The sequence below is a fragment of the Ambystoma mexicanum genome, chromosome 11 (assembly GCF_040938575.1).
Source record: "Ambystoma mexicanum isolate Mex_15411 chromosome 11, UKY_AmexF1_1, whole genome shotgun sequence".
NCBI lineage: Eukaryota > Metazoa > Chordata > Amphibia > Caudata > Ambystomatidae > Ambystoma > Ambystoma mexicanum.
This window is the reverse complement of record NC_090934.1, coordinates 1,108,266,460-1,108,293,158: the sequence shown is the minus strand read 5'-3', so window position 1 is coordinate 1,108,293,158 and position 26,699 is coordinate 1,108,266,460. Positions and strand designations below refer to the sequence as shown.

Here is a 26,699-nt window from a genome sequence, read left to right as displayed (position 1 = left end):
GGGGACAAGGACAACCATCTTGGGGTTAGCCCAGGAATAATACAACACCTCCACATTTTCTAGCCCATCCTTTCAAACCCAACCTTCTTGTTCAAAGTAGAACCATATACTATGGTGATGCCAAAGAAACACCTGACTCTGAAAACACCAAGATGAGGAAGAACACAGAAAACACAAAGACGGCTCCCAATATCGGTACTATGACAAGGTGGCCCCGAAGAGGCATAGAGATCAACCTGTCAAAAGTAACAAGGGCCTTTGACACCCCCCCCCCCTCAAAAAATGGCCTACAATCTATAAAGACAGAATGGACAACAGTTTTGATCAATCCCAGCACAGAACTCAGCTGGAGTGCCGGGATTTCTTCTCAGCGGGAGAAGAAATAGGCAGCAAAGCGTTCAGCGAAGGGAAATTCCAAAATATGGTTGCTGAACCGAGAAGAGGAGGAACCGAGGACGCTGGTGGTCGGCCTTGTGAGTTCTCACAGGGTTCCGCAGGTGCGGTTCCATGCACGATAGCAAGGGCAAGAAGAGTCGGGCGGCTTAGCAGCTGGAGATGCTGCCGAAGCAGACAGGAAAAGCCAAGTGAGCCAAGAAGCCAGACCGGCATCCCTGGAAGCCTCAGTGACGTACCGAAGCCCGAAAGCAGGAAAAGCGTGGTACGGGAGACCCAGAGGGGACACAGGCAGATGGTGCACAGGCAATCCTTATCTGGCTTTGTACTAGGCATACTGCTCACAAGCCTCCCACAAGGTCGAGAGTGCGTCCAACCTACTCCTCCTCATAACAGTGGGGAAGAGAAGCCCACTAGCCACCAGGGAAGGGTCTGGGACCCTGTCCATCATAACAGTGGGGAAGAAGTCCACTGGCCACCTGGGAAGGGTCTGGGGGCTGTCCACCATACCAGAAGGGATGAGAAGCCCACTGTCCACCAGGGAAGAGTCTGGGACTCTGTCCACCATAACAGTGGAAAAGAGGAGAACACTGGTCATACAAGAAGGGTCCGAGACCCCAACAGAAGTAATGCAAAGCATACAGGAATTTTTCCTCAGTATAGGGGCGGAGATAAGTCCACTAGTTACAAGAGAACAGTCTGGGACCCCAATGTGAACTAGTGAAACTCTTGAAGGTCCCTTCCTAGGCACAGTGGTCAAGAGGAGACCCCTAGAGCCTAGAGAATGGTCTTGGAACCTAACAAGATTTAGGGCACTGTTGAAAGTCACAGTAGCAAAGTGTGTTTCAAGCTGGAAGAAGTGAGAAAGAACTGTATCAAGTAATACCGGGAGAAGGGAGTCATTCTCCTGGAACCAAATCATAGGTTTTGCTAGAATGCCAGGGGAAGGGAGTCATTCCCCCTGGCCTTGTGTTAAACTGTGCCAAAGCAGACCAACAGAAAAGAGGCATTATCTTGACCCTGAACTGAGAGTAGAGCTGGAAACGCCAGTGGAAGGGATCATTCCCCCTTGCTTTGTTGTGTACTGTAACAAGTCATACCAGGGGAGGGGAGTAATCTGGCATATATATTTGTTTTGAGAGAAGATTTTGTGAAACCCCATCCCAGAAGCAGATGAAGGGAGCCGTTCTCCTTAAAGGAGTTTACCGTTTTAGCTGTAGTCTGAGGGACAAAAGTAGGTTGTGACACAGGAAAGTGGGATTGACTTTGACGGACGTCTGACAGACCCGTTTTAGTATTACGTTTGAGGCAGGGAAACCCCTTTTAGAAGGGAGGGATAGAAAGGATCTATTTACCTAAAGAAATAAAAGTGTATAAACAAAACCATGCCACCTTTGTGTCAGCATCCTTCTTCAACATCCTCACACTATATAAAATGCACCCAATATAATCCACTCTAAAATTGTACTAGAATACAGGGTCTTTGTCCCTTCTCTAAAAGGGGAATCCACCCTCTTTGAGGCTGTCCAACATACATAATCTGCATATATGAAGACTGGAACAACTTACTTCAGTTTTGAATATTGCTGATTTGAAAACACCAAACAGTGACATTTCCTCTCCGTTTGGTTTCAGGTAGTGCTTGATCTCCCCTGAACAACACAGGCAAAGAAGATCAAGAGAAATCCCTTGGCTGTGACATCGTTTTGGATTCATTGAATAATGAGATTTCCTTTGAACTCTTTGTCTTCAGGCAATGTTGAACACAGCTGAAGCCCTGATCCATGAAGGACACTGTTCCATTTATCCCTGTGACATTTATAAGAGGAGTACAGATTGTAAGATGAAGAGAGACTCCTACTGAGAGTGAAGAACTGCTATGCAGATGTGAGCCTCCGCAGAATCGATGTTCTGGAGGGGCAGAGCCACGCAGGGCTGCAGAGCCTGTGGCAGCAAGGTTGGCAAGCAAAGCGCTATCCGAACGCCTTAGCATTGGCGTTCTACCTGACCGAGAAGCTGAGGTCTGAGGAGACGGACAGACCAAAAACAACACTGTCCCATCTGGTGGCACGACCACGAAGAAGCTGTTGTGGACTGGTGGGCTTGTAACGGATGCTGAGACCAGACCACCTGAGGGAGCCTGGGTCCCAGTGTTCCTTACAAGTCGGACCGTAGATACTGAGCCAACAGCAGCGGGGAGAGCCGGCGAGGTTATGGGAGGCGGAGAAACCAGACTGAGAACCTACCGTTACAAGGTACTAATATTGTGAATACAAGCTGGGAAAGCTATAAAGTTTACGGGAGCCAGAGAAACTGAATGTGCAAATACCCTATGAAAGAGGGATTGAGAATAACAAGAAAATTGTGAGAAATCGATGGGTAAACTATCAAGGTTACGGGGAACTGAGAAATCCGAGAATGAAAACATCCTATAGAAAGGGGATCTGAGAAAAAAGTACTAATATTGTGAATAACGTTTGGGAAACTATCTAGTTACAGGAGCCTGAGAAACCCAAACGTACAAATATATGAAAGAAGGCAATATGAACGCTTTGAATTGAGGCTAAGAAAGCCAAATAAGTTATTTTGAACTTTGACAAAAATAGGGTGAACAGCCACCCTATGTAAAATAACTTTGGTGAAAGAAAAACAACCTGTCTGATGATTACAAGACTAACGGGGAGTTCCAATGTCTTGGAGGTGGTAAAGCTAGAAGTATTTTTTGTTTCCAAGAAATCCCAGAGGAAGGCGACTCTTCACAGCAAGAGACATTTTTCTTTTTCTAAAGGGGAGAATGAAACCCATAACTTGATACCATAACTGGGAAGGATATCCTCTTGTGTTAAAGGAACTTAGGACTTTCTTTGAACAATCCATTCAGTCGCAGTTGTAGACTGGCAGAGGTCTTCCCTAGAGGTGCTGTCCTGGCCTCTATCTCTATGCTCTACTTTGGAGCTTTCTAAAGTGGAAGCGCCAGTTAGTTGGATAGGATTCAGACCGGAGAATTTTAATTTTGGAATGTAACACCCATCCTTAGCTTTTGTTGTGTTAGGTAGGGAACACGTCCCTCTTAGACATGTGGCAAGTTAGGCCTTTTGATCCTTTTTATCTGAATAAAACTTGACCTATATTCGTCCGATTCCTCCTTCTGGTTTGCCACAGTACTATTAATTTAAGAATATTCAATGGTAGGAAAGCACAGCAAACAAATGAGCACCACTAATAGGATGATGCAAAAATACACACAGGCAAAGGGCAGTGCAAAGTCATATCTCTGTTTCCCTGGGATAGAATACAGGCACTCTGTCAGCACTCCTGCCATTCGCTTGGAACGAGTTTGAAGTGGAAGTGATATCACAAGGAAACTCCACAGTTGGGATGAAATGATGCAGTGTGGGTGCCATTGGTAAGAAACATTTCTTTAACGAAGTAATTAAGCATAATTCACATAAGTCACCTAATGCTTCCAGTAATTCACAAATGTTCATAGTTTATTGAAGCTTTCAGTAAGCAACTGCAAATGAATTCCAAAAGGTTGACTGACGTAGTACAAAAGAATACATTCAATCAGCAGACAGTAATGTAAATAAATAAAATATCAAAAGCAACAAAACATTAAGATCACAAGCAAGACACAAAAGAAGAAGGGTGCTTTTAGTTTGGGCTGTGCGTTTTGTCTTCTTTAAAGATGCCCAGAGTAAAAACTTGGAAATGAAATAATAAAGGAGTGTGATTCTTGGGTTTGTGCTGTCACCACTGGGAGTAACTGCCGCATCGTGAATAGGCGGACACTAGTCGCTGTCCTTTATTCTGCGACAGATGTCATCTGTGAACTCGGAACACTTGGAGTTGCCGCCTAAGTCCTTAGTCAACACCTGAAAAGGAAGAAAAACACAGCCTTTAACCTATGACCTTTATTGGGCATTCTCATTAAATATCTGGGGCACAAAATGGATACAAAACACTAAACAAAGACCGAGAATGATTGGGCAAAGCAAAAGAAAAACATTTAAACAGGATACTCTGTTAGAATATCCCACAATATTTATATGAAAAAGACCAGCAAAGTCTGGTAGTTGATTTATTCATTGCTTCGCTAAGCAGAGAGTGGGGGTAGATCCCTCTCCTTCGCAGGAGCCTCCCTCCGGAATAGTCGCACTGCCCCTCTCAGGCTTGAGCCAGATCTCCCCGAGTTCTGAAATCTACTCAAGACCCTAATTTTCTCTCTCTTCTCCCTTCCATCTCCCCATCCCCAGCTATCACCCTCGTCTGCCTCAGTGACCGAGTTCTCCAGGGCACCAGCACCACCCCTCCCAGCCACCTCGCCCCGCCCAGTTTCTCCCCCCCTTTGCACTTAGCATGTAAACCCTCACCCCTGCACCCCATGCAATCCCTGACTCTTGCCCTCCTGGCCTCTTCTTAGCACTCACCAAGCCCTTGTGGGCCTCTCCCCCACCCTCCTTTATCCCCCCCTTTCACTTGCACTCGGTCCTCTTCACCCTGCACTTCCCTTCCGACCCTAGCACTTCGCATTTCACGCAGGCCAGCACTCCCCCCACTCCCTCGCACTTCTTGTTACTGCACTTGCAGGATCCAAATGTCACAAAAGGCCTAGTAGGGCAGTTATCGTTATCTTTCTCCCTTGTCGTCGTCGCCCCCCCCGCCCTTTTCTGTTTTGTGGCGCCTTTAAACACCATTTGTTGTACAGGCGCCGTACAAATATCCAATAAATAAATAAAAATCTCACAGCATGAAGAAACCATCCAATGAGTGCCATCCACTTGGGCAACACTTTAAAGGCAAGTATATTGCTAGGTGTAGCCAGGTAGATTCCTCCACCCCCCCTCGCGATTGCTCGTAGCTCCCAGCAGTGGAGCACTCCCACCATACTAATGAGCATCATATTAGGGTAAATAAAAGAATACATGTTACATAACATTGCCGAACAAATACTTAGGAGCATTGCAGTATGAAGCATGCACATGCTTCTAAAAGCATGCCTTTCCGTTAGATATAGTGGGGAGAGCGTAGCGCCCCATTTGGTTAAAGAAAGTGAGCTATATTTCATTCCCATGCAAAAGGATTGATTTTCTAATAAAACATTTTTTTTTTAAAAAAACTATTCAGTCATCTTTTGGAGTTATTCTCCATTTAGAGTAAGGGAAGACCAGTGCAAACGGGATCACTTCTGAGCTTCTAGGACTTTAAAATGTTTCAACGTTTTGCAGTCGCTTAAACATATGAACCCACAATCTTTGCGCTTCTGTGCATGACCACAATTTGGGTGCTATAACTGTGTCCACATTTGTGCCAACACGGGGGCGCATTGAGGACTCCATCACAATATAATTTGGGCATCTTATAACTGTTGGAGAATCGCACATGTTATTTCTATATTCCGCGCAGCAAAGGAAACAGAATGCAGGCAGAATAAATACCACAGCATTTTTCAGCTTTCTCTTGGTCACCCAAGTCTCTATACTGGGCTTGTGTTTGCCATATTTTTGGGAGCCGACTTATGAATTTCCCGGGGGGGCCCAAATACAGGAAGCGACATCACTGGCAGGTACATGACCGCAAATTTGCCGGTAGTCGCCAACTTGGCGCACCGGCACGCGGGGGGGGGGGGCGGGTGTTGGCGCACGCAGCGCAGAACAGTGGAAACATTGGCTGGCATGCACTGCATATACTAAAGTCAAGAAAGAAGGAGATTTAAGCCTTCGAGTTGCATTCCAGAAAGACATCACTGCCCCTACTCCACCGCTCTATAATCGAACAGCAACACAACTAGGATGGGAGAATGAAATGCTTGCTAAACAGAAGGTACAGCTGCAAGGTGGAGTATCACCACCACCACCACCAAAAAAAAAGGGAAACGAGAAGTAAAGACGTTTCCCGATTAAAAACTACCAAGCAAGACGTGCGTGGTGCCATAGCTCAGTAATACATCAACAATTCAAACTTACAATAGTGCTGCTGTAGATTGGCCAGCCACAAGTGAAATTTGCTAAGATGTTACCTCTGGGTAACCAGATACAGTTAGGGATGTAGCTTAATCTTAAACCTTTCAGTGGACAGATCAGATGTACTGCTGAAGTATAATGCAATCCTGGCTGAAGTATAATGCAATCCTGTCTGAAGTATAATGCAATCAAGTGTGGATTCAGATTTGGGGGGGGGCGGTTGGGGGGAGGGAAAGAGTGTTAACCGCTTTTAACATTGTAGTTTACCAGAAATTCTGGTAAAGTAGTGTACAATGTTAAAAAGCAGTTACCCAGGCTCACCCTGCACACCGGTGATGTTTGGGACTGATGGAAGCACTCGCGTCTAAATGTTGTAGCCATGGTTGTCTCCATGTTTTAAAAACTCCCACTTTCCGGGTTTTCAACATTCATTTGAAACACCCCTTATTCAAAAAATGGAGCAGTCAGTAAAAAAGCCAATGCTGAAAAGCCTATTTCGCACAAGTAGTAAGACCCAAAGGGTAAGAGCGACTGTATAGCAGACCATGCCAATGTAGGATACTCCAGGATTACCTTCAGTCAAAATTCACCCACTGCAATGTTCCTAAATTCAGAATGCAGAGTAGTGTCCGACTGAAACTCAATCAGCTCTTCCTGGGCATCAAATGGATGATGCACCACCTCCTCTGCCAGAAAAGTCTGCATCACCCAGTCATTAATGCCAGCATTTACTTCAGGGAAGTATTCATCAAAGCTGGACCTTAATGTTGCTAGGTGGCTTACCCAGCTCCAACTGTTCTTTTGCAAAGGTCTAGCTTCCTCTTGAAGGCAAATACTTTTTTATTCATGCTTTCCTCTGTGTTCTCATGTCCACAGGAATGCCCCCAAAAGGTGGGATTGGGAATTTCTGGGGTGGTGAGTTCTAGTGGTCTTAGTTTCTTTTATAAAATACACAAATCAGATAGTATGTCAACCAGACAATGCATCATTGTGTACAGTTTAAAGGGGGCCACCTGACCCAAAGTAGTACACTAGGAGATGTATTTTGGAACAATCAACATTGTAAACACTCCTCTAGTTTAGATTTAAATAGTGCTCGTGCTGCAATTACAAGCACCCGGTTAATAAAGTCCAGACTTAAAACACTTGATCAACATTCAGTGAGTAAAATAACCTTATAAAAATAAAAGGCAATTTTGCATAAAATTACAGAGAATTTTGGGATCATCAGGCACTGACAAGCGGGCTCTGCTGTTGCTGTGGGAGAAGTGAGACTTGCAATGGCGACAAATTTAAGGTTAATAGCTGCCGTTTATCACAAGATGGTAGGCCAGCATAGATCTTAACCACTGAATGCCCACTGAACAGCTATAAACCCTTCTATGTCAGCAAGAGGCTGATGTAGAGGAACCAGTGATAGAAAGCAATGAGGTAATTATACTGGACCATATCCCGTGGGAGGTGATGCCCCTTCCACCCCCCAAGACTCAGTGAAGGCCCCTCGTGTCAAAAGGTTGAAAAGTCCTGCCGTCTCAGTCCCCACAGTCCTAACTTCTCCCCCGCTTAGAGTGGAAGCAGTCTGCGGCACACAGCTTGTAATGCAAATCGCACATTTTAAGCGTCAGGACAAAAAAACAGAGAACTGAATACATTGCGGAGGTAAATGAGTTCTGACTGGCAACACTGGTAATACCGTATAGAGCCACATTATTGCACCGCCCAACTATGAGTTTGAGGGCAAAGGTGGAAGAAAATCCTCCAGCAAGAAGCTGGAGGTATTTCCTCCACCATACCGCCCAAAATAGAACAATTTGGGATATTACCACCAGCAAAATTACTACCAGCAGTAATACCGCTGAAACCCACCATGGAGTCCTATGGACTCCAATTAATGGGGACTAACACTGCCTACCACCACTTGTAATCCGGCAGTAATACCGCCAGACCAAGTGGCAGTAATGGTAATACAGTTTGGTGGCATCTCGGCAGATTTACAGGCCACACAGAGATATCACCTCTCTCCATGTTGTCTTTTATTGTAAAGTGGATTACCAGGTTTCAGACCTGTAAGATACCCCTGTCTCCTCAGGTGATTCAGACCCCCACCATTCCATCCTACATAAACTTGATGCCCCCAGGCTGTTCTTCTAGTCTACTTTTATTCTACCCATGTAGATCCAGGAACGTCATACTCCTGTTACTTTCATGGATTATTTTACTTCCTGTTCCTTAAAGCCAGGGGTCTTAAACATGTGGCTCTCCAGTGTTTTGGACTACGACTCATATGATCCATCACCATTGAGTATGCTGGCTGGGGCTGATGAGCATTGTAGTCCAACACATCTACAGAGCTAAAGGTTGCAGAACCTGGCGTCCAAGCAGAGGCCTGGAACTCCATACTGCCACAAGCACCTTATCATTTGACTCTGGCTCTGAAATAGAGACTTTATGCCGGCCCTTTACCCACAAACACTGGTTTTTAATATTAAACCTTGGAGCTGCACGCGTTAATACCACTAGTGCAAGAAACGTTCAGGACGGACGGTAAAAAGACTTCTGTGGGTCTTATGCGGCCTATGAGTTCACAGGGTTTGGTTGACCAGGGAATAGCAAACGAGGCATGGAGTTGGGACAGGATGCAGGTTAGCTGATGGCAACCTTTCAGGTGGCAACCGTAAACCCATGAAGAGGGAGCGGAGATGTGCAGTGCTTCTTTGCCCCCCTGATTCTCTTATTTGTCAGAGCTACATTTTCAAAGCCGCTCTCTAAATGGAGCATGAGTGCATTCATCTCTCAGTTGACTCACACAGTTATTGTTCTGTCTGCGTCTTTCATTTGTTATAAAACAGCACCCAAGGTTGGTGGCTCTCAGGGGGTAGGGAGCCTGGGACGCTCCAAGGACAATGAACTGGCAGTCAGGGGGTTTTAGCAATGCGCTACTTTTGAAAACAAAACGAACCCCCCAAAAAATCTTTTTTTTGTGACTGCACCAGTAAATCACCAAGAATCGATTACTGGGAGAGAAGCTGCAGGAGAGCGATTCCCCCTAATTTGTATGGTACAGTAGCACAGATAGGAGAAAGAGGTTGGTTGGCTCTCGACTTACATCTACCTGTTAAGTAGCACACCTGGGAGTGGGTAGTTGAACTGGCTTTGGGGTCCCCGTTTCTCTGTGATAGCATACTCTTGAGGGCATACTTTTTTAATGAACATTCAATTGCAACTGCATGTGTATACCAAGTGCTTAATTTTTAAAACAGTAAGTGCCTGTGCCCAAATATGTTCTAGCACTTCTGTGACACTTGGGCAGTTCCACACCACTGCTGCCACCCAGGGTCGGACTGGGACAAGAAATAGGCCTGGTCACCCAAAAAAAATGGCCACCCCTCGCCTCAAAAAAGTGGCCCACCCCTCGCCTCTCGACACTTGACCTCTGATATCACCGGAAGTGAGGAAATTTGACCCCACACCAAAGTGACATCCCGGGAAGTGATGAAACACAACCTTTCACCCCTTGACAAAATAGGAAGTGGCATCAAATAGCATTGTTCCTAAGTAAACTACACTACGAAAAATATGGTTATGATTTCACTAAGGTGATATACATTTCATACAAGAATCGATCACCATACCTATCATTAATATCTGTGTGTATAGATCCATATTGTCAAAATACTGTGACTCCAAGCAGACGTCCAAGGCCACATGATAATATGGTATTATATAGCACTTACCCTTAAGCTCTTTTTTATAGAACAAATATGCATGCAATATCACCAAACCTGTGTTGGTACTTATATCGACCCAAGAAGGATGAAAGGTTTTTGAAGAATAAAAAATGAAAAAATGTTTTCAAACCGGCCCAAGCAAGTTTCAGGCCCTTACTCACCAGGGACGAAAAAAAGCACACACCTTCTTTTGCCTTGATGATGGTCATCATGGCAAAAGAAGGTGTGTGCTTTTCTTTTGTCTTCATTAATAGGCTCCTAATGGAGTCTGAGACCTCACAAAGGCCCTCTGTCGCACTAAGCAGTTTGAATACCGCTGCGCCTAAGCCCTCCCCTCCAGGACCATACACCAATGAGTCCTAGAGTGGAGGGCTTAATCGCACATTTTCGCGATTATACCCGGCCGGAGAGAAGTGATGCAGTATCGATGGAAAGGGCCATCGATGCTGCATCACTTCTCTCCGGCTGGGGGGGGGGGAGGGGGCTCGGCCCCCGTACACGGCGCCCCTGCCTACCAGGACATCTCCCTAACAAACCCCACTGAATCCCACACCAGTCCCCCACTTACCAGCTCTTCTACAGGCCCGCATTTACTCAGCCACCTGCCTCCCTCCATGGAAATAAAAAAAAAAAGTGCGTAGTGCTTTTTTTCTATTTCACATGGCAGCGTCATCTTTGTTCTTTTTTCCAAAGAAAATTGGGCACATGTAATACCCGCGAAACCAAACTCCAGCGGGCCTGATAGAATAGCAATCACTCCCGTGTTAGGAGGCTACAGGGCCATCTCTGCACTCCCCGGATGTATGAGAGCATGATCACTACAGACTTCAGACCAAACACAAGACAAGATTGTATTCCTAGCATGTTTAGCAGCAATTTAAAGCCTACAAAATAGGGAAAAGGATCATTCGTGGTTTTCGAGTTTTCTCCCCAACAGGTATCTGCCAAATCCCAGTGTGTAACCCCAAGGTGTGTAACAAAGCCGGTACCTAGCTGGAACCAATCAGAATCTTATTCCATATTTAGCCTTCCGCCTCTAGAAGGAGACAAGTCCCTCATAGTGGTAAAGTTGGTAAAAAACCAATGCATTTTATTAGAGACAGCAATTGAAACTGGGGCAGTTTGGACAGCCGATTATGCTGAAGCCCATTCCCTGGCAATAGGCTCAACCATGTCTTTTGTGCCTTGAATCAATACCAATTTAACATAATAAGCTATGCTGCATAATGGCGGCTCCACCACTGCACTGCCTTTGGGAATCTACTGCTGTAAAATTAGCTCGTTTTAAAATAAGTGTTTCTAAATATGTGTTTTGTCCCATAAGTAAAACCTTTCCCTGCAGTTCATAGCAATGCGTGATACAGGACACAATCCATTTGGTTATCAGTGCTTGTGCTGCTTCTCTGCCCGGGTGGGCAGGGCCAAAAAGGACCCAGGGCCCATCATGGGACATACGAGGTCTAGTCTTCGCGAGACTGCGGACGCCTAGGCAATGTAAGGTCCTATTCTCTACCCGCCTCAGACTGGGATAAGGAAAAAAACAGATTTATTGATTCATGTAGAAGGGAAGGAAGGGCGAGTCTGTAGAATCACCCAAGTATATGACAATGATAAAGCCAACCGTTTTCTAATCTGGCAGGCTAATATAAAGGTCAGTAGAAAAGTAGTTTTCTAGGACAGCAGCCCGTTTCCGTCGGAATAGGAGGAAAGAAACGGAAGTACTGCAAGACCCTTCTTGCACTTAATGACCAGATTAGATGGAGAAATCACTCTTTCCTAGTTTGAGAGGTAGGCTACAAGAGCCGCTAGAGAAGTCCTACAGGAGGACACCTGCGCTCCCGCGTGACCAGGCTCAACAGGATAGATGAAGCATTTACTGAGGCCTGCAGAGGGTTTTGAGATGATCCCAAAATCCAGTGACAATCTAAGAAAGTAGACTTTATACTTAAATTAAGGAGAAGCCTTTCTAGTGGCGTACGTATCTTGCAGGTCATTCCCAGATAGGCCCATAGGCCAGGCTCAGCTTTTGCCAAGGAAAGTGATTGGGGGAGGGGTGTAACACCCTGCCACCTAGTTGGTGAAGGAGATCTGGTAGAACAAGTAGGAGGAGCGGTAACCCATGTGCCATAAGCAGTAGGTCGGAAAAGCTGTAATGCACTATCTTGTGAATCTCGCAGCTCCTGAAGGAGTAGAGCTTCTGGAGATCCCTGGGAATTAGAGGAAAAGGAGGAAACTCCTAAGCTAATAGATTGCCCTAAGTAATCGGACATCCTCCAGACAAATCACCCCACGTACCCATTGAGGAGGCATATCGCTGGCCCTTGCTTTACTTTTATGATGCAAAGAGGTCCAACCTGGTGCATTCCGGAATTGCTGAACACCCCGAAAGAGAATGTGCCTCTGCACTTCCCATTCCTGAAAGAAGTGAGTTCTCCTGCGCTTTGAAGTCCATCCCTGCTAGATGCACTACCTATAAGGGAATTTTGTTCTGTAGGGCCCATTCCCAGAGATGTACTCCCAGTTCATACAGCTTCAACAACTTGTTTGTTTATATGGTAAATGGTGACTACATTGTATGTGATGATCAGCACCCTGGAATACTTCACCACTCACAGAAATACCTGGAGCACGAGGAACATTGCCTTTACTTTCAGGTAGTTTATGTGCTCCGCTTGTTCCTCTCCTTGTCACCTGCCAACTATTCATAGGACCCCCCCCAGTGCTGCTCCCCAGCTTGAGAGCGAGTAATTCATAGTCATGATCAAATGATGTGGGCTTTCTTGTAAGGTGGCCCCCCAAAAGGTTCAATTTTTCTTGCCACCATATAAAATCCTCTTTGAACCATTCTGGTATAAAAAAAAAAAATTGCTTTATGCTATGGATCCCTTGTCTGATCTAAACGAGCCCCTAAATGAAGTTGCGTGCGCGTATATGGAGTCTGGCCATGCGAAAAGCCATGAGTCCCAGCACGCGTTCAAACCACCAGGATGATGCTGCTTTGTGGGACAAGAAGAGGGCCACTGTATCCACAACATCCCAAATCTCTCTTCTATCTAGAAAACTGCCCACCATGAATTCTAGAGAAATCCGATTAATTCTAGCCTTTGTGTAGGTGTTCGGGTGGACTTTTTCACATTGACAAACACCTATGGCTGAACATGAGAGGGGGGAAGTGGTCAGGGTCCATGCTGTGAGGACGTCCGTGGCATGAGTTGCTGCTCCGAGCCTCCACAATGATCCTTGCAGTGGTGTGAAGCCAACGGCAAGCACTTGAATTTTGATGTGGAGTCACTTTGTGGACACTGGGGGAGATTTGGCAGCCCTGGGCGCTCTAGGTGTGCTGTGGCGGGCAACTTCTTTGCACCCGCCAAATCCAAGCTGCCAGCCAGCACTGCTTGCATTGCGAGCTGGAGGAGGAGCGGGAGCCCGAGGACTGAGCGAGGAAGGACACCGGTTGGGGAGAAGGTAGCAGCGGCACAACCTCTTGGGAGCAGGCAGAGCAGAAGAACAGAGTGGCTTGCACCCTGGGGCCCTTGGTGTGGCGTGGAGCAAGAGCTGATGCAGAGGGACCAGATTGATTACACCGTGGGACCGACCGCTCAAAAGTGGGATGGGCGCCCCGAGATGGTGCAGGTAGAAGGGCAGAAATGACAGCGGACCACCTGCAGCAGTGACAGCACGCTGCACTGATTTTTTGGATCTCCCTGGTGGCTGACCTTGCTCCGTTTGCTGTCAACGTGAGGCACATACATCTTCAGGCACTGGAACTGTGGTTTACCCTGAGGTGGCTTGGCACAATCTCCTATAGCGGGGGGCAGGTACCTGAACTTGGTGAATGAGACTTGCCAGTTGAGCAGCTGGACTCTTACGCTGTTGGAGTGGTGGCTGGCGCGTGCCACATGTGGAGGTGAACACTTGCTGAACGTGGAGTTCTCACTATATTGGGCTGCTGGGCTGCAATGGGCCCTGTATGAGAATTGTTCCAAGGTTGATGTCCTCTCAGTGCTGAAGCCCCACAGGAGCTTTGTTGAGGTGCGTGCAAACTCTGGCCTCAGGGCTTGTTATAACTGCCCACATTAGGCACGCTGGAACACTGAGGTCACCGACCCTTCACTACACTCATCAGGAGGGGGCCTGTGCCCTGCGCTGAGACAGAGTGCGCTTTGGCGGTATTTGGCCTGTGGTTGCTGGAGATGGACGACTTTGGTCGCACCCTGCCGCCTCCATTATACTGAACGGCCTCACATAGCAAACTGCTTTGGGTGCACCCTGTGGACTTTAGCTATGCCGTCAACTAAACAGAAAGGTGGCAGCCGGGGCACGATTATGGACTCCTTTGTGGCCAAGGGAAGCAAAGGGGTCTGGCATCGGAGTATAGAGGAGGAGCAGACAGACGCATCAATACCCCTGGTCGAAACCCACAAAGATAAGATCCTGGCAGCAATTGCAGCCTTGCGGTCCTCCCTGGAAGACAAAATGTAAGAAGTGAAGATATAGGTGCACCCCCTTCAACAAGATGTCTGCTCCATGGAGGAGAGGGTTACAGCCACTGAATCGCTGTTGCAGGAGAATGTGACAGCCACAGCCGATGTGGAGTCCAGAGTGCACATCTTGGAAGCTATAAACGCTGTGCTACAGCTGCGAGTTGAGGATGCAGAAGGGAAATCGTGTATGAACAGCATTCAAGTCCTGGGCCTATCGGAAGGGGAAGAGGATCCTGACCTCACCTCATACATAGAAAACATGATCCTGCATAAAGTTGGCCCAGGAAACTTGTCTGAGGGTTTCACGATCGAGAGGGCACACCGCGAGCTGTAGAAGAGACCGCCACCAGGAGCAAACCATAGACCCATCATTGCTAGGGTGCTCAACTTCAGAGATAGAGGTGATCCTGCAATTCTCTAGAGATGTGGGCACCATGTGACGTGGTAACTCGAGGATTGCTATCATTCCGGATTATACGCCGTTGGTGCAGAGAAAAAGGAACATGTTCGTCCCTACAATGGAGAGGCTTCGCACTCTGGGCCTTGAGTACATGCTTGTTCATCTGGCCAAACTAAAAGTGCTCTACAAGAGGAAGGTGCTCTTTTTTGAGTCTCCCGAGGCTGCCAACGCATGGACCACAACGACATGCGAGATAGGGCCCTGGAAGATGGCCGGGTGAGCCCTGGGAAGTCCCCACGAGCACAATGCTGATGGAATTCATGTCAAGAGGGAGCCTGCTGTGTGTCCTGATTGCAATTTACCCAGAACTGTGCTGCCCAGGCTGCACTTGCCCACTCCCCCTGCACTTTTGCATATCGCACGATCTGAATGACACAAGGCCTAATAAGATCATTCTGTCTTTCCCCATCCCTTGTCTTGTCACGCCTAGAAACACTTGTGTACAGGCACGTTATAATTACTCTTATCATATCATAACCACTGTATAAAAGGGAGGTGCATTGCAGTAGGAGGGTAGGGCCACCTTCCACGGCGTGAAACTTCTGACACCCCAAATTGGTAGAAATCGTTGGTATTCAGCCTTTGCGGATACCCTCTGCCCGAAGCCCCTGTGGCGATGTTTCGTGTTGAGGGAACGGGTATGCCCTAACAGCTTGATGCTGTTAAGTGCAGTTTTGGCATCTCTGTTCATGGTTGGTGGTTGTTGAGTTTAATTGTTAGCATCTGGGATTATGTGCTAGGGTTGGGGGCTGGGGAATAGGGGGGGGGGCTCTCTGTTGGGAGCTGCTCTTTGCTGGTGGGAGGCCTGATAGGCTTTGGATGACTGCTGTTGGGGGGCTGTGGTTGCCGTGTGCCCCAATATGTGTGATGTGGAAGTTGGGAAGGGTAACACCTTATTCAGATGGCATCAGTTAGAATACTGACCTGAAATGTTAGGGGGATGGGCTCATACATGCGCAGGAACTGGGTTCGGTCCTACCTTCGCAGGAAGAAAAAAATCAATTGCATTGCTACAAGAGAGGCACCTGCTTCACGCAGATCAGGAACGGCAGTTGGCCAGGTTGGGGGCTGGGGAGGGGATGAGTTATGGGTCCACATATTCAAAATTTGCCAAGGGGGTCTTGTGTCGATAGATGCAGCTGTCCCTTCTCAGCTACTCGATGTGGATGCGGGTAGGGAGAGTAGATACATCATAGTGCATGGATATGTGAAACACAAAGAGGTGTATATATAGTGAACTCCTACTGCCCTAATTATGCAATACCTGCTTATCTCTGCCCACTTGGTAGTAAACTGTCGCGACAGAGAGGATTTGTTCCTATCTATAGGGGAGCAGCGGGGGAGACTAATTGTGTGAAAGATCCCGCCCTGGATAGATCTGACTCTGGGCAACAGGCAGTCCATGGCAGCGCTAAATAGAATACTACATAACCTTTTGCTGCATTGGTGCATGCAGACAGGCGGGTATTCATTTTACTCAGCCCCCCATAAAATCTACATGTGTATGTTGAACTTTTGGAGGCTGAGTACACCGGTCGCTACATTTCAGATTACTCCCAGCTGGTGGTACACTGGAAAAGATGGGGGCCCCGCACTCCAGTTCCGACAAGTCGCATGTCGGCCGAGCTGCTGCAAGACAATGGGCCTCATTATGAGTCAGCCAGTCCGGAAAGAACGGTGGTGGTAAAACCGCCACCACCGTTCTTTCCGGACCGGCTGATTCCGAGTCCCACCAGGTCTGACCTGGCGGGTGCAACACCACCCGCCTGCAGGCGGAAATGTAAACACCGGCTCTATCAGAGACGGAACCAGTGTTTTCATTGTCCCCACCCCCATGGAGTCCTATGGGACTCCATGGAAATGGGGACTTACACAATTCCGCCTCTGGAATTCCCGGGTCACCATGGGGGTCGTAATACCCCGGTAATTCCGGGAATCACAGAGGCAGAATGGTAATACGAATACGGCGGTAACCTGCTGGTTTTTCCGGCTCGGTTACCACCAGACTCGTAATGAGGCCCAATGCGTTTATAGACCGCCTAGGGGACTTTCTTGCAGATTTTAGGGATTTTAACGTGGGGAGTGTGGATCAATGGGGCACAATTTGGGAAACATTGAAGGTGGTGACCAGGGCAGAGCTGGTGCAGGTGGGATGAGGAGGTCACTGTGGGAAACCCTAGGGTCACTGGAGGATAGAGTTCAGACAATAGAGTCAGACAGGATGCTGAACCTCACTGCTGAAGCTGATCTCCTGCTACTGCGGACTAAATGCGTGGAAGCATGTGAGAGACTCCAGAGGTTTGATCACAAAGTGTACACAGCGCGTATGCATGGCAAAGGGGACAAATCTGGGAGGCTATTGGCTTGGCTATGTAAAACTGAACAGCCCTGACGGGCAATCGCGCTGTTACGAGAGGAATGTGGTGCCACTTGGCGGTCACAGGCGGAGATAAATGAAACTTTTGGTAGATTTTATGGTGCACTGCATCAACACGAGAAGCAGGTGGACCCAGGGGAAACTAAGCTCTACGATTGCCCCAGATTAAACTATTGCGGCTAAGAGTTGAGCAAGCTACTGCTCTTGAACTGCCAATAACGGAGTATGCGATAGCTGGGGTGATCGAGCCTCTGCCATCAGGGAAGACATCGTGGGGCGATGGAGTCGCTTCTGAATTCTATAAGGCATTTAGTACGATTCTCTCCCCTCTTACTCAAAGTGTATGAGGGGGCATATGACGGCAGGCAGCTCCCACAGAGCATGCAATAAATTACAATTGTCCCCATAATGAAACCTGGGAAGCAAGCAGCCCTGTGCGAGTTCTACCAATCCCATGCAATGTTAAACCAGGATGTCAAAATATAGATGGCAGTGCAGGCTGGGTGGGTATGTAGGTTTATAGGGCCCCTAATACATGAGGATCAAACTGGGTTTGTGCTCGGACAGAGTACCTCCATGAATCGTTGCCTGCAGCACTTGATCGACCAAACCAATTCTCAGACAGCCTCCGTATGCTGTTGCCTCCCTGGAAGCAATTAAAGCATTTGATTTGGTTTACTGGGAATGGATGTGCGCTGCGCTGCAGGGCTTTGGGATTGGTGAGGGGTTTGTCTGGTGGGCCATGTTGCTGTACTCCGCTCCGGTGGCTAGGGTCCAAACGGGGAAGCTGATGGCTGGGTCATGGGACATACAAAGAGGCATGCAACAGCTTACATATTGGCATTGGAGCCTTTAGCAGTGTTTTTGCGATAGGAATATTCTGAAGCCGCTATATTGGTGGAAGGCACACGGCACGTCATTTTCTTATATGTGGATGACGTTCCTTTATACCTGTGCGAGCCAGAACATAAACTGTCCATAATCCTGGATGTCCTGGACAACTTTGCCAGGATGACAGGGATCTCCTGTAGCAGACAGAAATCATTCCTCTTCCCTCTAGCCATACTGGGGCAGTGGGATACCCACAACCTTCCTGTATTGGGAGGTGCACACATTCAAGTACTTGGGCATACATATCGCACACATGCCTGAGGGCATGCATACTGGGAACGCAGTTAGGGCAGTGGATGGGGTGAGGAGGTCCATTTCTTTTTGGGGGGCAACTGCTGTTGTCACTCATGGGTCGGAGAGCAATGGTTAAAATTGTTCTACCACGCCTACTATATAACTTTGCAAATGTACACTCCTATATTGTCAGGGAACAAAGCTTGGGATCCTGTGAGCAGAGCCCAATTGGGGCTTATTGTGAAGATACTGGTGGGGGGTGTCTGTTCTTCTGCTCTCTATATGGTAGAGGAGAGGCACAGAGGACCCCAGCCATGATTCTCTATTATTGGTAACGTAGTCGAGCAATCAAGGCCTAGCTTCTCAGGAGGTGATGCAGGCTGGCTCTTAAGTACAATGTAGTCCCGGAACCTCCACAAAGGAATGTCCACACACTGTATTACTGAAAACACAGTCTTTATATAATATTCAAAGGTATGTACACGATCACAATAACGCACTTTGTACTCGGAAATCAACAATGATAAATATATACAATTCTAAAGTGGTACCACCAATGTTATCAAATCTCATTAAAGTGCATCAACTGTACGGTTAAAATGTCACACAGAACAATAACGAGGAAACCAGCAATAGAGATAGGAAGGAACGCAAGATGGTTGAAACAATAGGCAGAATGCTGGCCTATACCGATACAAAGTTCTGCGTGGAGATTCCCCCCCAACCTGGGCAACCTGTAAAATAAAACATATATAGTACAAGCCCAGTCCATATATGGTTCAATAGCCTTATTTCCTCCTATTAAGGTTTTACCCCCCCCAATGTACCTGGTGGAGTAGAGTTCTTCGAAGGCGCGTCGAAGGATCCTTCTTGAGTGACTCCCTTTAAAGCAGGAGCCACGGATCGTCGAGAGGCGTCGAAGATGGTGAACTTGTCGTCGATGAGAAGTTCAAGGGTGCCGAGACCCCGATGTCAATCCAGGCGGTGCTCGTCAGCAACGTCCTGCGAGGATGAGGTGTGCGGGGCACCTCGGCGATAGATTGTTCAGGACCGCAAAGAGTTTCAGAAGAGCTGTGGCCCAACGAGGGCGTTGCGTTGTCGAAGTCTTTGGGGCCTTTAGGTGGCGGGAAACCCACCGGCAGATTCTCCTCGGCGCGTTGGTCGTCCTCGACTTTATCCGGCGGGACAAAGCGGTTGACGCTTGCGGACAAGGGAGTCCTTAGATTCAGATGTTCTTAGGCAAAGGAGCGGGCGGCTCCGGTCGTTGGCGGCACGGCGTCAAGTGGTCCCCACAGCTGGGCAACACAACTTCGACAGGCCTCCAGCGGTTACACAAACCTGTGAACCCTGGTCGACGGCAATAGACTTCGACAGCGGCGAAGTCCGGGTGCTTTGCTTCGCTCTCCTCAGCGTTCCCGTCTCGGGTCGGCAGCCTTTCGAGGGTCTGACTTCCAGGGAGCTTCGGCGAAGGTTAGCGGTGCTCGATGGTCCCTCGGAGCACGGGAAGAGGGCGCATTACCAGGTCCTCTCTCAGATCAGTCCTTGACGAGTTCGGCACCTTTCAGATCAGGTCGAAGCAAATGCAACAGCAAGTCTTCTTCCAGCTGGGTGTCAAGGATCAGCAGTTCCAGTTACTCTTCAAGTGTAGAGACAGCTTCTGAACGCTTCTGAATAATTTCCAGTGGTGAGAGGTCCCCAGATATATTATGTCTCTCATCCACACTGCTGGGTCACTCTCAGCAGCCAATCATACAGAAGGGCATTCATGCAGTCAGTCAGCCAATCAGGCACACAGTGCATTCAGGCCATCCTCCTCCCTCTCAGACACTCACAACAAGGAATGTGGATTGGGACAAGTACCCAGCCATTCAACACTACACACTGCATTCAGGCCAGTTTCGGGTAGGGCTGTCTCAGTCTTTGTCTCTCATACCAGAAACCAGACAGCCACAACAAGAAGTGCATATTGGTCACACACTCCATTCACCCAGGTCCCACCCACAGGAGGTACCCACAACATACAGTCACTGGGAAGGCTCCAGTCAGTCTAGACTGGACTTCACAACAACACCATATATGGAACTTCCACCCAACAGCCAGTCAGGAGGAAGGGACAGAGTCAGGACTTCCCAGGACTTTGGGAAAACAAGTTAATAGGTAATAGAAAGCAAGAGTGCACAGGGGGCATCTTGTTTTCCATCAGGAATCAACTGATTCCAATGGCAGGGCCTGGGGATCCCAAAAGGGAGGATACTGAGCGCACCTGTAAAATTTACATGGAGCTGCCACCAGCCCATACCCTGCTCTGCGGGCCACCCACAGGTGCCCAAAAACATACACTAGGGGCACAGGGTTGTACCCCCACCCATGGGTGCCATAAGGGTATCCCACGGGTCTGTTCACCAAACCAAAAGAGAGCTGCACCGCCAGGAGTCCCACATGAACTCCTGCACGGAAAATACTACAGAACGCACGATAAAAAGGCAGTAAAGGACAAGGATACGGAGGCCCTGTCCCTCCGATGCATTTCCAGCATCACACTTATACACCTGTAAACATTGGTAAAATAAAGACACCAGCAAAAAGGAGCAAACTACAGCCTTACAGAAGGGTTCTGTGTCCTCATTGCAGGAAAGGAGCCTATAGAACTACATCACCCAAGCACCCCTGGGCCAGGAACTACTTAATTAGGCCCACATTGGGCGAGGCACGCGCGCGTGTGCACATCAGAGCCAACGCACGGGGCTTGTGTTCCAACACGCGACCAGAGAAGACGTGCCTGTCGGAGCTCCTGCAACGGGGATCAGCACGAGGGGCCATGCCCCACGACACTTCTCCACTGGCCCCTCGCCTGCAAAAGATAAGTCGCGCTGCACGGGAGGAGGTCCACAACACGGCAAGAGTTGTCCATTGCCGCGTTACTGAACGAAAAATAGGAAATCGCCCAGGGAAACAGGGGCACGGGCAGGGGACACAGCCCAGCATTCCAGGTCCCCTGCTTCACCGAAAGCTAAGTCCCTGTCTAATTCTTCAGCGCCAAAGACACTAGCGGGTTATTGTGGATAGCACACATACGTACCGAACAACGCCCCGGAGCAGTGCATATACTCTGCATATTTTAGAATACCTAATTAGCTTGATTACTGGTTTGTCTCTTCATCAATGACGACGGCACTGCGGGGATGTGAAATTCTTCCACGCACTATGTCAGACCATTCCCCAGTGTCGTTAGACCTATTGCTCCAGAATGTGCCCGCACCCTCCATAAGGTGGAGAATGCCCAGCGGAATGCTAGCAGACCCCGGGGAAGTTGAGACATTGCATGTTGATATTGTGGAGTATTTGGTGAACAATGTGGGATCGGTTGATAAGATTTCAACAGTATGGGAATCCTTTAAGGTTTGGTTAAGAGGGGTGTTGATATCCAGGTCTGCTGGTATGCTTAAAAGGGTGAGAACCGAGTTAACGGAGGTTGAGACCAAACTAGATAGGCTAGAAACAGAATACACTCGTACTCAAAACAAAGACATATTGGCAGACATACAGGCACACCTGCAAGAGTTTAACAAATTGGCCGGCAGAGAGGTGCAATATATCGCGGCACCCATACGAGCTCGTAGATACGGAGAAGGAAATAAGGCGGGTAGAACCCTTTCCAATTTACTTAAGCAGGGTAGACAACCCACCCTGATCACTAGCATTCATACTGCACAAGGCGATGTACGCCTCACTGATTCAGATATAAATGGGGAATTTGTGAACTTCTATAAACACCTCTATTCGAATAAAGATGTGAAGTCACTCCCGGAAATTAGGTCATATCTCGAAGCCCTCTCACTCCCTAAGCTCCCTGAGGAGGACCGCCTCGCCATGGACCTACCGATAACCCCAGACGAGATCACTGAAGCAATTAAGGGGCTGGCGTCAGGCAGGGCTCCTGGGTCGGATGGAATTGGGGCCGAATTTTACAAAGAGTTCCGCGAGGAACTTGTCCCTGTATTGATGCAGGTATGAGAGGAAGCTCTTGAAAATAACATCCTGCCCCCAACCATGAGGGAGGCTGTAATAACGGTCCTCCCCAAGCCACGTCGACCTCCACAGGACGTATTGTCATATAGACCCCTGTCACTTATAAACACAGACGCAAAAATATTTGCTAAAGTCTTGGCGAACCGACTCCTCCCGGCTGTCCCTACCCTTGTCGACCCTGATCAGAATGGGTTTATTCCCACGAGGTCCACCGCCCTGAACCTGCATAGGCTTTTTGGCATTATGGCACAGATAGATCCGGGTAGAAGCGCGGAGGCTATATCCCCCGATGCAGAGAAGGCATTCGACTCCGTCTCGTGGGTTTACCTTCTTGCGGTTCTTGAGGCGTTCGGGGTGGGTCCCAACTTTGTAAAATATGTCAGGTTGCTATATACAAAACCTGGTGCACGAGTGTTAACCCAATAAGACCATCTCTGATATGTTCCTTTTGGGCAGGGGTACCAGACAGGGATGCCCATTCTCGCCCCTTCTGTTCGCATTGACCATCGAACCAATGGCGGCCGCGGTCAGATTGAGACACACAAACCGAGGGATCATGATGAAAGGGTCCACCCAGCTGGTTTCACTCTATGCAGATGACACATTATTATATGTCAAAGAACCCGAGGTAAATATAACACCTATAATGGATGAGATACAGGAATTCGCAGCATATTCCGGGTACACCATAAACAAGACCAAGTCTGAGATCTTTCCACTTACCCCGGCCACTAGGCGGCCTCCCATCACTGGAGGGCTTAAATGGTCAGAACACCACATCAGATACTTGGGGGTTCTGGTATCTAGAGACAAACACACGCTGTACTCCGACAATCATGAGAATGCACTACGTACCATAAGCACGAAACTCCAGATATGGGGACGCCTCCCACTCTCGTTGGAGGGTAGTGTTGCGGTCCTTAAAATGGTGATCCTTCCCAAGTTACTGTACCTCTTGGTCAACATCCCCATATGGCCGGGCAGAGTCTTTTTCACCAAACTCCGATCTATAGCTGTCACATTTCTCTGGGGCGGAAAAACTGCTAGAATAAGCTGGGAAAAAATGACGGAACCGTATTCCATGGGAGGCATAGCGGCCCCCGACTTTGAGCTTTATTATTATGTTTCCCAGGCACAGTTTGCAAAACACTGGTATGAGCCCCCAGAAAACACACCGCACGCATGGATAGAGGAACATACCACACACCCCACAAATATACAATCTGTCCTTTTTGACACAAAGTATAGAGATACTTGTGATTACAACCCTGTGAGCTGCACTGTAAGGGCATGGGAGGCAATATTCAAAAGGTTGAAGATTGAGACACCCTATAACCCGGAGGTTCCTCTTTGGAACTTTCCGGGCTTGCCCCCCACTCATGACACTAGCATACAAGAATCGTGGGACCCCGACAGGGAAATGAAAGTAGGTGATATGTTTGTAGATGGGACGTTTGTGGATCTGAAATTGTTCTTGAGGGCACTGGGAGATGGACCACTTAAAACTCTCCAATACTACCGTACGAGGTCCGCATTTATTAAGAGATGGCCGCTGTTCCCGCATGAACCGGTGGCTCATCCGTGCATACAGTTAATAACAGCTACTAAAGGTTTGGGGATCTCCAGGTTATATACTGCGGTTCAGGCCCACACCTCTACACTGAACCACGTTAGGGAGAGGTGGGAGACAGACCTACAGACACCAATTGAGGAGGAAAAATGGGCGAGGTATTGCATGCTTACTAAAAACATCTCACTTAATTCTGGTTTGAGATTGATTCAATTCAAGATCCTAAATAGGCTACATTATACACCTGCCAAGGTGGCTAGGTTTGTACCGGGTGCCTCCGACTCCTGCCCTAAATGCAGTACACCTCAGGCTGATGCCTTTCATATGTACTGGAAATGTCCGGTGGTGGCGGGGTTCTGGAGAGAAGTGGCAGAATTACTGGAAGAAATAAAAAGTTCCCCCGGTTATGACTCCCGAGAAATACTTATTTGGGGATATTGGCAAATGTTCCGAAAAAATTCGAAGATTATTCAATATTACTTGTGCCATGGCCAAAAAATGCATACTTCAGAAATGGAAAAGTCCCGCCCCGCCCAGTATGAATCATTTTTTGCAAGAATGAACGCATGTAAATGAGGCAGAACAACAATTTGTAATGACCCAACCTACAGCATGCAGACCCAAGGACATCTGGGGCCCTTTCAGGGTCTATTTATGTAACATGATTGAGAATGACAACATGCCATTGTAACAGTATACACAGAACCATGGTTAAATGTACTCTGTCATATATGCAAGTTTTGATGAGATGTGGTGCCCTTGTACCTTTGTGACCATCAATAAAGAAAGTTATAAAAAAAAAGAATACCTAATTAGCCACGCAGCGAACACTGCGTTCGCAGTCAACTTGTGCAGCTGAGCCAGTCGCAACTCGTCACATGCAGCAAATAGCACGCACCCATGCCCTAGGAGGCGATTTGACAAGACTCTGCACCCCAGGCATAAGTGTAACGCAGAGCCACGTGCGGCGTAAAACCGCACAGCCAATGCGAACCTTCCCCCTTGCATGCCACTAATACGCAGGCAGGAAGTAGACTTTGAAAGGGGCATTAACCTGGCGCATGTATAGTGTGTTATATATGAGTGTGTGTGTGAAGAAACAAGTATAGTAATTCCTGCTCTAGTTGCAGCACTGATACTGCTCCATAACTGGACCTGAGAGTGCGCAGGCAGGAGGCCAGCACTCACCCCAGAGCTAAGTGTCTTTCTGATCCTAAATTGTGTTGCATGCATGAGTGTAATGTATGCATATATGTAACAGTGTTTCACTGTGTTTTCCACATGTCCCCGGTCCTACCCACTTCCCCTCTCCTAACCCTTTTTCCGGTTACCCCCAAGAACTGAACCCATCCAACCAACGATTCCCTAATCCTCTTTCCCCACTGGGGTCTCGGAGGTCTGCGTGGGCTTTCGCTTGCAGGCACCTAGACCGCAGGGGGGATGGTTGGTTCGTGCCACTCCTGGACCTGGAAACTGGAAGCGTGACATATATAATGACCAGCTTCTTCAGACACCTGGATTCCATGCTGCAGACCTTTCTGTGGGGGTCACGGGAGACCAAAAATTGCCCAGACCACTATTTGCATGGTGTGTAAGGATGGAGGTGTGCAGTTACCAAGGCTAGAGCTCTATTACTTTGCTGCGCAGCTCCAATATGTGGCTAGTTGGCGACCAGACAATGGAGGTTAGACCGTTCCATGACACGGTATGCCCTGCTGTACTGAAAGAAGTCCTTTGGGTTACAGACGGCTGCTTGGGTTGAATGTCGCTCTTGGTTTGTCTGGGATGCCTGGTGTGGGAGAAATTGGTGCGGGTACTCAAGCTGAGAAATTCATACTCGCTGCATGTGCCAATGACGGCAGATGCATGCGCAGAGGTTGGCAAATTGGCGGTCGCCATGCAATGGGATGACTTGGGGCTCACTTCATGGGGGGATATATAAAAGGACGGGGTGTTTAGGGACTTCGATGAGCTGACACGGACAGAGGGGCTCCCCAAAGGCCAATTCTTAAGATACCTTATACTAGTTATGGTTGCAAAACAAGTAGGTAGGCTGGCCAGAGGAACCGGAACCTGCTGAGCTATTGACACTGATGTACAAACCGGAAGATGGCTGGCGGCCTGTACCTCGACTGTACGAGTCCTTGCTGAGTGCATCATATGTGGCGGGCACAACACTGAGAATGTAGTGGGTTGCGGATTTGGGTCAGGAATCGAGTGACTAAGTAGGACGATACACTGCGCTTTGTTGAAAAGTTCTCCCGCAACGCAAGATTTCGCCTCCTCCAGCTCAACCTGCCTCATCGGACATACATGACACCCAGCTTAGTGGCTAAATTTGATCCATCTGTGCCACCTACTTGCTCATGATGCAGTGCTGATGGGGGATATCATCCATATGTCTTAGAATTGTGTACCAGTGCAGGCTTTTTGGCATCAGGTGGAGCTAGCATGCAGTAAGGCTGTGGTTACCTGCTTTCAGTGGTCCCCAGTAGAATGCCTGTTGGGCACATACCCCCAGCTGGATAAATAGACATGTGGTCAAGTTCATGGACCTGGCTTGTGTTTTA

At 48.1% G+C, this 26,699-nt stretch overlaps 1 protein-coding gene across 1 annotated transcript in view; it reads right to left on the bottom strand.

Annotated features, from left to right (window-relative positions):
- Positions 1 to 3,863: 3,863 nt before the first annotated feature.
- IDH3A (isocitrate dehydrogenase (NAD(+)) 3 catalytic subunit alpha) overlaps positions 3,864 to 26,699 on the bottom strand; it is a 456,350-nt gene continuing 433,514 nt past the window's right edge. The window contains exon 11 of the mRNA XM_069624412.1: positions 3,864 to 4,268. Within this exon, the coding sequence (XP_069480513.1) occupies positions 4,185 to 4,268 (84 nt within the window). The 3' untranslated portion in view covers positions 3,864 to 4,184. The remainder of the gene's footprint in view (positions 4,269 to 26,699) is intronic.